The 12,978-nt window shown below is 48.8% G+C and overlaps 1 protein-coding gene across 1 annotated transcript; it reads left to right on the top strand.

Moving 5' to 3' along the window:
- Positions 1 to 513: 513 nt before the first annotated feature.
- CRX (cone-rod homeobox) lies at positions 514 to 5,984 on the top strand. Its single transcript, XM_020913819.2, has 3 exons — positions 514 to 613; positions 1,342 to 1,493; positions 3,052 to 5,984. Exons 1-3 carry the CDS (start codon positions 514 to 516, stop codon positions 3,697 to 3,699), a joined length of 900 nt encoding a protein of 299 aa, XP_020769478.2. The 3' UTR covers positions 3,700 to 5,984.
- The last annotated feature ends 6,994 nt before the right edge of the window (positions 5,985 to 12,978 follow it).

Below are 12,978 nucleotides of genomic sequence, written 5' to 3'. Positions count from 1 at the left end.
CTGGTCACCCTACTTGCCATGATTCTGCGTGAGGACATCTTTTTTGAGGTCCTAGGGGTTGGGCCGATCCCCTGGAGAAGGACATGGCAACCCGCTCTAGCGTCCTTGCCCGGACAATCCTGTGGACGGAGGAGCCTGGAGGGCCACAGTCCATGTGTTGCAAAGAGTCGGACACGACCGAGCGACTCACACTAACGCACGGTGGGGAAAAGGGTCTTGGACAAGGGAGTTAGACAGAAGAGTTTTTAAAGGCTAGAGTAGGAATAAGAGCTTCCGCTTAGAATGCTCATTACAGCTTTCGATCTCGGCTTTACAGAGTCCAAGTGACGCTTTGACGACCTTAAGCAGAGGGCTGTTTTATAGGTGAGGAAACCCAGGCACAGAGTGGGGGAATAAGTTGCCCAAGGTCACGTCTCTAGGAAGAGACTGAGGCGGTGATGAACTGGGGAGTTTGTGAGCACCCACTCTTTCCTTGCAGGCCCCCTGACCTGGGCCCCAGCATCCCCGAAGATCATGATGGCATATATGAACCCGGGGCCCCACTATTCCGTCAACGCCTTGGCCCTGAGCGGCCCCAGTGTGGATCTGATGCACCCAGCTGTGTCCTACCCAAGTGAGTACAGTCGTCCTCCCCACCCGCCCCCCTTGCTGGCCCCCATCTTCTGGGGTCCCTTGCCCTCAGGAAGAGGATGGGCACTTATAAGGGTGACATCAGGGCCATACACCAGCCAAACGGGTTCATCTGTAAATGCAAAGCACCACCCCACATCTCTTAGGGATGCAGGAAAGCATGTGGACCTTCATAGAAATTTAGGACAGTGGTTCCCTCTCGGGTGAGGGAGGGACGCCATCTGGAAGGGGGACCCAGAGGAATTCCCATCTGTCAGCAATGCTTTATTTCTTAGCGAAGGAAGCGTTCTATTTTTGATGGTATTATTCTTTTATTAAGTTGACCATTACGGTCCTGCCTCTTTTATAGGCTGGATATCCCCAAACGGCTGGATATCCCAAATGTCATGTTTCAAGTGAATGTCTTGGTGCAGAAGAAATTTTAGAAAGGGGATAAAAACCAAACTCATATACCTCCTTACACAGCTAAAGCCAGTTCTCCTCGGGGTGAGGCAAGAGTCCCCCTAAGGACAGGCAAAGGGAGAACCCATTTCCCAGGGGGACAGAGTGAGGTCTAGAAGTTGAGGGAATCAGCACCCCGTTAGTTTGGGGAGATGAACACCCAGAAGAGGCTTGTCAGCATCCCATGCCTTCTCAGAACTTTGCGTCAGCTGATGCAGAGAATGGGGTCTCAGGTCACCCGAAGGTCCTGTTTTTCTGTCCTCACCCCAGGCGCCCCGAGAAAGCAACGGCGGGAACGGACCACCTTCACGCGAAGCCAGCTGGAAGAGCTGGAAGCCCTGTTTGCCAAGACTCAGTACCCGGATGTGTATGCCCGTGAGGAGGTGGCTCTGAAGATCAACCTGCCTGAATCCAGGGTTCAGGTGGGGTGTCCTGGTCCCTGGGATTCAGAGCGGAGGGAAGAGGGAGAGGTCACAGACGAAGAGCCGAAGTCACACAGGGTCCTGTTAATCCCTCACCCGCATCATTTCACTGGCTTCCTCTCTTACACGCCTATCCCTTCTCGTTCCATGAGCACTGCCCCGGTCCCTCCTTTAGCGTTCCCACCAAGAACACTCTCTGTTCCCGCTACCTGGAAGATACATTCCCTTCACCCTGTTCAAGTCTTTGTTTATCAACCAATCTAGTCACCTTGCCTGTCAATGAGACCTACACCACCCCTGGCATTAGAAGCTGCAACTTTCTCCTGCCATCCCAACCCTGCTACTCCCCCTTACTCTGCTCAATAGATTCGCCCATAGTATTTATCACTTTCTAAAATTTTATGTGATTTCCCTCCTTACCATTTATTTATATGCTGTCTCTCTCAACTAGAATGTCAGCTTCACTGGTGTGTCCCCAAAGGAGTAGAAGAATACATGTTTATTAAATACTTGAATGGATGGATGGATAGATGCATGGATGCATGGGTGGATGGATGGATATATGTATATGTGCGTGTTTGTATGTATGTATGATGTATATATGAATGTATATATGCTTGTTTGTATGATAATATGTGTACATATGTACATAGGATTGGGAAGGTGAAACTATGTATCATTGTATGTGAAGTGAAAGTGTCAGCCTCTCAGTCATGTTGGACTCTGTGACCCCGTTGACTGTAGCCCACCAGGCTCCTCTGTCCATGGAATTCTCCAGACAAGAACACTGGAGTGGGTAGCCATTCCCTTGATCAAAGCCAGGTCTCCTGCATTGCAGGCAGATCCCTTATCACCTGAGCCACCAGGGAAGCCCATCATTGTGTATATACACACAGCTGTACTTACGCATGATAGTTATGTGTGTGCCTATGATTAGATGGTGAATATACATATGGATGACTGTATGTCTGCATGTGTGTATGAATGATTAGGTGGACAGACGAATGTATAGGTATATATTTGTATGTTACATGACATAGGTATGTACATATGATTGGCTGGAAGAATGTGTATATGTGTGTATAACTATGTACACACAAATGTATGCATGGACAATTGTGTGTACTGTGTATGATGGTATGTGTGTGGCTGTACAGTCGTATATGTAAGTAATTGGGTAGATGGTGGTTGAACAGAGTGCCCCATGTTGTTTTGTTGTTCAGTCGCTCAGCTGTGTCTGACTCTTTGTGACCCCATGGACTGTAGCCCACCAGGCTCCTCTGTCCAAGGGATTTCCCAGGCAAGAATGCTGGAGTGGGCTGCCATTTCCTTCTCCAGGGAATCTTCCTGACCCAGGGATCAAACTCGTGTCTCCGGCATTGGCAGGCGGATTCTTCACCCCTGTGCCCCCTGGGAAGCCCCCAGAGTGCCCCATAGCTGATTGCAAAGTGGAGAGTTAGGACTCTGGCATGCTTCACCGATAAGCATCATCACTCCTGGGCCTCATGAAGGCTCCCCTGCCCACTCGCCCTCCCTCATCTCCCCTCTCGTCCCCCAGGTTTGGTTCAAGAACCGCCGGGCTAAATGTCGGCAGCAGCGGCAGCAGCAGAAACAGCAGCAGCAGCCCCCAGGGGCGCAAGCCAAGGCTCGTCCTGCCAAGAGGAAGGCAGGCACATCCCCAAGGTCCTCCACGGATGTCTGTGCAGACCCCCTGGGCATCTCAGAGTCCTACAGCCCCCCTCTCCCCGGGCCCTCGGCCTCCCCCAGCACGGCAGTGGCCACGGTGTCCATCTGGAGTCCGGCCTCAGAGTCCCCTTTGCCCGAGGCACAGCGGGCGGGGCTCGTGGCCTCGGGCCCCTCTCTGACCTCAGCGCCCTACGCCATGACCTACGCCCCCGCCTCTGCTTTCTGCTCTTCTCCCTCAGCCTATGGGTCGCCGAGCTCCTACTTCAGTGGCCTGGACCCCTACCTGTCTCCCATGGTGCCCCCCCTGGGGGGCCCGGCCCTCAGTCCCCTCTCAGGCCCCCCCGTGGCGCCCTCCCTGACCCAGTCCCCCACCTCCCTGTCAGGCCAGAGCTACGGCACCTACAGCCCTGTGGACAGCTTAGAATTCAAGGACCCCACAGGCACCTGGAAATTCACCTACAACCCCATGGACCCCCTGGACTACAAGGATCAGAGTGCCTGGAAGTTTCAGATCTTGTAGAAGACCCTCCTCTCTCCACCTCTTGTCCCCGCTGCACATTGTCCCAACCCGCCCTGGGACAGCATCCCGGGGGAGGTGGCAGGAGTCCTTCCAAAGGTCATGGCCTCTTTGGCTCCAGTGACCAACACAGTCCACCCCTTTCCTCCCGGGGAGCTTGATAGGTCTTAGTCATCCTCTCAACCCCAAGGTGGTCTGATACGGAGTCCAACTGGCATTTCAAACCGTGAGCCCCAGGCTCCAGAAACTGGTGCTGAGAATTCACCCTGAGACGAAATTAAATCAAACTTGGCAGTTGACTTGGGGTCATGTTTAGGTCAGAAAATCACAGTGCGGTTGAACAAACAGGTAGGGAGGCTTGATTCTTTAACTTTCCATTCAGGACACTTCTTTAGCTCATGGGTAGAGACCCTTCTAGAAATTCCAAAGACAGACTTTACAAAGCCCCAGGGTGGAACCTTTAGGCCAACTGTACTGTTAAGTTCAGAAATTCATTTGGCAATTTTCCAGATTTCACAGATGTCAGGTTTACATGATAGTTTTAGGGGACTGTTTAATATATATATGTATATATATATATACACACACACACACACATATATATACACACACACATACATATATATTTTCTTCTTGTTACTTTCTTCTTAAAGACATTTCATCATTCATTCATTCATGACATTGGAAATGGGCATATCTGGTGGAAGAATGGAAGGCAAGTTGCCTATTTCACGTCTACTTTTTCTTTCATTTTAGCATTTTTTTAAAGGTGAACTTCACCCAAACACTGGAAGAATCACGGTTGCTGCGTGGGGTACACCAGCTAGATTGTGGCTATTTCCAAGAGAAGAAGAGGTGGACAGGCTTCCCACCTGTAAATATATAAGAGACAGGGGTGGGGCAAGAGAAATGGATTTGGGGGCAGCTCCACATCCCACACTCACACTCTCTCTTTTAGAGGTTTTGTTTTCAGTTTTGATTGTGGGATTGGACTATAAATAGAGCTTGGCCTGGGAAATTTTCCTGGGGCAACACTGTATGTCTTCTAATACAGTCTGACCCATGGCCGCAGAGACAAGCAGTATAAGAATCTGAAGAAGGATGCAGGCATTCCAACACTCTTGAAAGTTTGGTACTTTGGCGCCTGCTTTCTCAGTCTGAGTTCTTTTATTTTTGGGTGGGGGAGGCAGGAGCCACGAGCTGTTCACTGGTGGGTTTCACAAGGCCAGGAGTGAAAGAAAGTAGTCTGGGAAGGAAGTGGTATGCTGGGAGGTACTTAACAATGGGCTCTGGAAGGAAGAGGAAATCCTGGTTTGTCAGTGTTGCCCATTTCTCTGGTGTAAATACTCCCACTGTGGCTGATGTCAAGGCATCAGGCTGAGGTCCCTGAACTTAGGAAGAGACACTTATGGTCTGTGCTCACTACCCAGGACAAGCTGGCTCCAGGCCCCCTGGGCGGGAAGCAAGGTCAGGAGGAATTGCATGATGCAAAGACAGACTAGGTGGCATCAGGTGATGCAAAGTCAGGAGAAACCATGAGCGGCACCCTGAGATCACTAGAGACCCCAAAGATGGCTTATGCATCATCTCTCCTGGGTCTGAGTCATGCTGGGACATTAGACCCAGAATCCACTGTGGGAAGCAATATCTAAACAGAGAAGGACAACATATATTGACATATGGGATGGATGCCAATCCCCCGATCCAGGCAAAAATTTGCCAGGGATGGGCAGGTAGGAGATGGCATTGTGCTCTGGATCTGTGTAAATGCTGGGACCAGGATGCAGTGTCCATTAGGCATTTTGCAGAGGCATTTCCCCACACTCTTTGCTGGAGGCTGGGGTCTCAGGTGTGAGTAGAGTGTCTCCCTGCCTCACCAAGTTCTCCATTCACAGAGGAGGGTGTGTCTTATGCAAATGATTCAGAGGCAGTAATAGAATCTGGGGGGGCGAGCGGGCACAGACACAGGCCAACGGGAGTAAGACTTCAAGAGACACCCTCCCCCCCACAACTTCTTGGGGTCTTCTAAGAGTTTTCTAGGAGCTGGACAAAGGAAGGAGTCAAATCTTTCAGGAGATTCCAGGTTCCTTCTCCTGGGCCAGTCTCCTGAAGGCTGGTTCTTCAGCTGTCCTGTGGGGATTCCTAAAGCCAGGAAGAGTGTCAAAGGAAGTGGGGACAGAACAAGAGGTCTCCCTCATTCTATGTCAGGTCCTCTGTCCTCCCCTTGCCCACTCACTGGAGCTCCAGGTCTCCCTTCGATGGCCACCTGTGGAGTGAAAATGATTAAAATGTTGGATCCTGCTTAAAGTCTGGGTGATTTTTTGTTGTTGTTTCCGTGGAGGGGCATGGAGGTAAAAACAGGGGTTGCTCTGTCCCCTTCCTTTCTCCCCCACCTTCTGTCTCTGGGGGCATGGGTGTTTTTCCATGTCGTTTCTCTGTCTGCTCACTGTCTTTTCTGTGACATCTCTATAAAGCCAATTAAGCAGGAATATGGGCTCCAGACAGCCAGCTTCCACCTGCTATGACTCCTTGCTGCAAGGGGGTGGTGACCATGCTTCCTGCCTCAGTGGGCCACATGAGGATTAAAGTAGCTTGGGAAGGGAGTGGTGTGCTGGGAGGTGCTTAGCAATTGGCGCTCGCTCAAAGGAAGAGGAATTCTTGGAGCCCTCCCCATCAGGCTCCTATGCTCTGTGGCTTCATCACACACCTCCCCCTTCCCCCTTCCATCCTTTCCGCCTTCCCTTCCATCTCTTCTCCCATTCTGGTCCCTTTCAGTTTCCCACCATTTCTCTCCTGTCTCTTGTGTTTTCTCTCTCTTTTTTCCCCACTCCCCTTTTTCCTTCTTGACTGTCAAATCTCAGACTCCAAGGTCCACATTTCTTTTTGCTGGTTTTTAAATTTTTCTTTCTTTCCTCTTCTTCTCTTATCCTTTGTCTTTCTGTTTCTCCAATGCCAGGTCATCAACCTCTGCTAATGTCCCTCTTGTTCGCTGGATCCTGGGTTAAAACATGTGTGTTTGTGTGGGTTTAACACAGAGCTGATGAGGTCAGATGGACTTGCTGTTTGAGCCTGGCTCAGCCACATCTGGTCCTATGACCTTGGGCAATCCATTTCTCCCAATTTCAGTTTCCCCCTCAGTAACATGAGACATTGAGAAGACCCACCTAGAGAATTAAATGACATCAGTGTGTTAAGTATTTGGCCCTGAAGTCTGGTCCATGGTAAGAGCCCAATAAGTGTTTATTTGTATAGTAAAATGCACATCACATAAAAGTGACCATTATTATCATTTTAAAGTGTGCAACTCAACGGTATTAAATATATTCACAGAAGAAACAAGAAATAAAAGGCTCCATATCAAATGAATCCCTTTATGTGAAATGTCCAGAAGAGGCAAATCCATGGAGATGGAAAACAGATTCGTGTTTGCTGGGGGGAGGGGAAGTTGGGGAGGAACTGCTTAATGGGTGAGAGAGTTTCTCTTTGCGGTGATGAAAAAGTTCTGGAATTAGATAGGATCCAGCAATTCCACTCCTTAGTCTATTGTGAAAGTTGTTCAGTCATGTCCGACTCTTTGTGACCCCATGGACTGTAGCCCACCAGGCTCCTCTGTCCGTGGGATTCTCCAGGTCAGAATACTGGAATGGGTATCAGTTCCCTTCTCCAGGGATCTTTCTGACCCAGGGATTGAACCCAGGTCTCCTGCATGGCAGGCGGATTCTTTACGAGCTGAGCCACCAAGAATTGAAAACAGGTGTTCAAAAAGGTGTACTCTTGTGTTCACAGTGGCGCTATTCACAATAACCAAAAAGATGGGAACAGTCTGATATCTACCTTGAAGACATTATGCTAAATGTGTATCTTAACCTAGCATTTCCCCTGAAGTTGTACTTGTGCCCTTCATAGCAGCTTTATCCATAATGGCCTCTAACTGGAAACAGTCCAAATGTTCGTCAATAGGTGAATGGCTAAAAGAAGCTGGTGAATCTAGAGAGTGTCTTTAGCAATAGAACAGAATGAACTCCTGATGTACAGAACAACTGAATGAATAACACAATAATGAGTGGAAGAAGCCAGGTTCTAAGCAGTGTATATAGTATGAGTCCACTTCCATGAAATTCTAGAGAAGATAAAACCAGTTGGCAGAAGGTGATTACTGATTAGCAGGAGCTGGGGAATCAATAGATCAGATTCACTGCAAAGGGACAAAAGGAAAAAAATTTAAAGAAAAATTTTTTTTTTTGCCACACTGTTTGGCATGTGGGATCTTAGTTCCCCGACCAGGGATTGAACTGGTATCACCTGCCTCAGAAACATGGGGTCTTAACCAATGGCTCACCAGGGAAGTCCCCCAAAGGGGCTCTTTTTTGAGGTGCTAGAAATATCTTCTATCTTGACTATGGTTGTATTTCCATGACTGTATATGATTGCCCAAACTCATCAAACTGCATGGTTAAAATGGGTGGAATTTATAGTATATGAATTATACCCCAATAAATTGGAAGGGAAAGGAAAGAAAAACTTACTCAGCAGGTACTATTTGCCAGTACTGGAGAAAGTTAGTCCTAACTCTTCAAATTCTCAAAGCAATCTACCAGAGAGATGCTATAATTATCAGATAGATGCTATGATCCTCTTCACTTCACAAATGAGCAAACCGAGGCAGAGGCAGGTCAGGTGACCTGCCCAAGGTCCCCCAACCAGGAAGAGATAAGAACTGAGATGTACAGTCCTCGTGCTGGAAGGCAGACCCTCCAGGCCCTCCTGGCATTTCCCCCCTCCTCCCCATTTTTGACCCTGCCTCTCCTTGCTTCTCTCCCGCCTGTCTCTTTCGTCTTTGGTCTCAAGCTCAAGTGTTACTCCCCTCTTTGTCTCTCTCCTGACCCCCATGTGTTTCCAACCGACCTCCTGCTTCTCCTGATCTCTGAGCCCCTCCCTGGCTGCTTCCTCTGCCCCTGACCAGGACTAATTTAGCAAATGCTCCAATCCTCTTATGATGGCCCAGCCTCAGCAGAATGGCAGGGGAATTAGCGGGGATTAGGTTCAGACCCATGACCCACTGTGGGGAGGGGACTTCGTGGAGACAAGTGAGTTTTAACTAAGGCATGGCCTCATCCACCCTTGTCCCTTCCATGTGAAACCATGCCTGGGACACACAATAGTAATAAAAATCACAGCTGAATTCTTTTTTGGTTGTGCCGGGTCTTCATTGCCACCAGAGGGGGCTACCCTCTCATTGCGATTCGCGGGCTTCTCATCGCAGTGTCTGCTCTTGTTGTAGAGCATGGGCTGTAGGTGCGCCGTCTCAGGAGTTGTGGCCCACGGGCTTAGTTGCCACATGGCACGCGGAATCTTCCTGGACCAGGGATCGAACCCGTGTCCCCTGCACTGGCAGGCGGATTCTTATCCACTGTACCACCAAGAAAGTCCACAGCTAAATTTGTTACGAAGGGCTTACAGTGTGGCAGGCACTTCTGTATTTCTCCCTTATTAAATCTTCATTACAACCTCATGAGGTTGGGGCCACCCCCATCTCCCCTATTTGATGGATCAGGAGGGGTTAAGTAACTTTCCCAAAGTGATGGGGTCCTGTCCCAGCCATCCTGGTAGTTTCAAGTTATAGGTGAAAAAACAGAGTCTGGGAGATAAGAATAGGATGGCCCTGGGGCTGCAGCATGTGCAAATGAACCCTCTGTTTGGTGACTTCAAAGGTGACCCTTTCAGCACCTGCTCCCCACCCCCAGTTTGGAGGAGGTGAAGGAGAGGGAAAGAGGTCAAGAGAGGGTGGAAACCAAGCAGAAAATGCAGAACAGAAAGCAGAGCGGAGGAGGCGATTAGGTAGGGAAAGAAAAGACAGATGTCAGGAGGGGAGTTTGTACAAGGTCTTATTTCTTCTTTAAGCATGTGACAGAATTCAACAGGGAAGCATATGGGCCTGGAGGAGGCTTTTTTTTTTTCTTTTAAAGAAGGTTAATTTTGTATTTCATTTAGTTAACACATATGTAATTGTATCCGTGGATCCAACTGGGAGGAAAGAAGGTACAAGATAGAGTTTGTCAGGGCAGAGGACGGGATAAGCAGAGCTGAGACCCCGGTTAGTAGTTACAAGCCACTGAGACTTCCCTGGCGGTCCAGTGGTCATGACCCCTCTCTCCCAACGCAGATCCCTCACGCCACACAGAGCAGCCAAATATAAAACATTTAGAATAGTGCATAAGTGCCACAAATAAGAAAAAATGTGGTTGGATTTCTCTGTTTCTCTCTCTTGCTCCCTTTCTCTTGTTTTTTAAAGCAAAATTATTTATATTATTTTTTGGCTGGGCTGGATCTTCATTTCTGCTAGCAGGCTTTCTCTATCCAGGGTGAGCGAGCGGGAGCTGCTCTCTAGTTGCGGTGCGCTGGCCTCTCATTGTGGGGGCTTCTCATGTTGCAGGGCCTGGGCTCCAGGGTGTGCAGGCTCAGCAGTTGCGATGCACGGGCTTTAGTTGCATGTGGAATCTTCCCAGACCAGGGATCAAACCCGTGTCCCCTGCAGGTGGATTCTTAACCATCAGAGAAGTCCCTCCCTTTCTCTTATAGATATTAATGTTTTTGTGTTTGTCTCTGCTTCTCATATCAGTTTGTCTGCCTATCTCTATAACTCTCACTTTCCCTTTCTCTGTTTTCTGGGAACAATTTTAGGGCTTCTCCAAGGCTGGCACAATCTGGTGCTGGCTTACCCTTCCACCCTCCTCTTTCTGCCTTGCTGGCCCCTTCTTGCCACTAAAACAAACCAAGCTCTGGGACTGAGGCCAGGGCCAGGGACCAGGGTGGGCCAGATGGGCTGTCTCTTACAGTGTGTGCGTGCTAAGTTGCTTCAGTCGTGTCCGACTCTGTGGGACACTGTGGACTGTAGCCCGCCAGGTTCCTCTGTCCGTGGGATTCTCCAGGCAAGAATACAGGAGTGGGTTGCCATTCCCTTCTCCAGGGGATCCAGGAGACCTGGGTCTCCCACATGCAGGCAGATTCTTTACCATCTGCACCACTAGGAAAGTCCTTGATGGTCCTTTCAAACAGCCTCTTACTGAGATGTCCCTAATGTTCCCATGAGTGTTCTCCCTCATTGCAATGAGACAGTTGTTTGGTTGTTGGCTGTTTACTCACTAAGTCCTGTCCAACTTTTTTGTGACCCCGTGGACTGTAGTCCACTAGGCTCTTTTGTCTGTGGGATTCTCCAGGCAAGAATACTGGAGTGGGTTGCCATTTCCTCCTCCAGGGAATCTTCTCAACCCAGGGGTTGTATCTGCATCTCCTGCTTGGCAGGTGGATTCTTTACCACTGAGCCACCCAAGAAACCCAATGAGACAATCAATTTGCACAAACAGTGGGGCTTTCTGACGGTCTGTGGCTGAGGTTATTGACAGCAATCACCAAGTCTGTCTCAATAACCAACCTACTCTCCCCAAACATGGGAAAGCCAGATTCCCCATCCCTTCAGCTACCTGTCCCCAGCATGAAGTCTCTTCTCAGTCTTTGCTCATCTAAACATCACAGTGTTCCATTTAATTTCCTTTCAAAGGTAGGGAGCCCGTGATGGGGGGAGGGTGGGTGAGGGAAGAATTGGGAGTTTGAGATTAGCAGATGCAAACTATTATAGATAGAATGCAAAACAGCAAAGTCTTACTGTATAGCACAGGGAACTATATTCAGAATCCTGTGATAAGCCAGAATGGAAAATGATATGAAAAATAATGTCTATATATGCATAACTGTTTTGAGTAAACTCCGGGAGTTGGTGATGGACAGGGAGGCCTGGCATGCTGCAGTCCATGGGGTCGCAAAGAGTTGGACACAACTGAGCGACTGAACTGAACTGAACTGATGAATAACTGAATCACTGTGCGGTATAGCAGAAATTAACATGGCATTTTGAATCAAATACACTTCAATAAAATTTTTAAAAACTAGAGAGAAGGCAGCCTAGAGTCACATCTTATAGACCAAGGATGTTACTAGGTTCTCTCTTGTCGACAGCAGCGTCATCAACTGTCTTGGTGACCAAGCGTTCCCAGCTGCTCCAGAAGCAGAAAAGATCTCCGGTTATGGCAGAAGGTTGCCAAACAAGGAGCGGAGTACATGTCCACTGATGGCAGGTTGCCCCATGAGCATCAGAGAGTGATGGAAATCGAAGAACAAGATCTCTTTGCTTTGTTTCATGTCATACTTGATCACTTAATTAGTTGTCATCTTGCACTGATGATAATAAAAGTCCCAGGGGATGAGCACTGTGAGCTGTGTTCTCCCCTGCCCTCAGTCCCAGGAGACCTCTGCCCCAAGTTCATCATGATGCTTAGACCCCAGGTCTATGCAGCCTGGAGAAACACAAAGTTAGGCTCCTAAGACCCAAGCTCCAACAGACAAACCAGATCCAGTTCATTCATCCACAGAGGGCAGGAGCCAAGCTGTCTTGTCAAAAAAGTATATTTATTTATTTGGCTGCCCCAGATCTTAGTTGTAGCACAGGGGATCTTCTATCTTTGCTGTGGCATGTGGGACTAGTTCCCTGACCAGGGATCGAACCTGGACCCCCTGCACTGGACGCACAGAGTCTTAGCAGCAGGCCACCAGGGAAGTTCCCCCAAGGTGTCTTAATATGGAGGGCTCTTGGTGGCTTCCAGCACAGGACCCACTAATTGTTTGGTCCCTAAGTCGTGTCTGACTCTGCGACTCCATGGGCTGCAGCACATCAGGCTTCCCTATCCTTCACTGTCTCCTGGAGTTTGCTCAGACTCATGTCCATTGATTTGATGATGCCATCCAACCATCTCATCCTCTGTTGCCCTCTTCTCCTCCTGCCTTCAATCTTTCCCAGCATCAGGGTCTTTTCCAATGAGTCAGCTCTTCACATCCACCAAAGTAGTGGAGCTTCAGCTTCAGCATCAGTCCTTCCAATGAACATTCAGGGCTGATTTCCTTTAGGATTGACTGGTTTGATCTCTTTGCTGTCTAAGGGACTCTCAAGAGTCTTCTCCAGCACAATTCGAAAGCATCAGTTCTTCAGTGCTCAGCCTTCTTTATGGTCTAACTCTCACATCCGTACATGACTACTGGAAAAACCATAGCTTTGACTAGATGCACCTTTGTTGGCAAAGTGATGTCTCTGCTTTCTAATATGCTGTCTAGGTTTGTCATATCTTTCTTTGCAAGGAGCAAGGGTCTTTTAATTTCATGGCTGCAGTCACCTTCTAGAGTGATTTTGGAGCCCAAGAAAATAAAGTCTGTCACTGTTTCCACTGTTTCCCC

Source organism: Odocoileus virginianus, chromosome 20 (assembly GCF_023699985.2).
Source record: "Odocoileus virginianus isolate 20LAN1187 ecotype Illinois chromosome 20, Ovbor_1.2, whole genome shotgun sequence".
Lineage (NCBI taxonomy): Eukaryota > Metazoa > Chordata > Mammalia > Artiodactyla > Cervidae > Odocoileus > Odocoileus virginianus.
The sequence above is the reverse complement of the archived record's forward strand: the minus strand, read 5'-3'. Positions and strand labels throughout refer to the sequence as shown.

Excerpts from the sequence above, each read along its gene's own strand:
- CRX (XM_020913819.2), top strand. The coding sequence starts at position 514 with ATGATGGCATATATGAACCCGGGGCCCCACTATTCCGTCAACGCCTTG. Across the intron at positions 614-1,341 it reads CCCAGCTGTGTCCTACCCAA|GCGCCCCGAGAAAGCAACGG; the intron begins GTGAGTACAGTC and ends TCCTCACCCCAG. Across the intron at positions 1,494-3,051 it reads TGCCTGAATCCAGGGTTCAG|GTTTGGTTCAAGAACCGCCG; the intron begins GTGGGGTGTCCT and ends CTCGTCCCCCAG.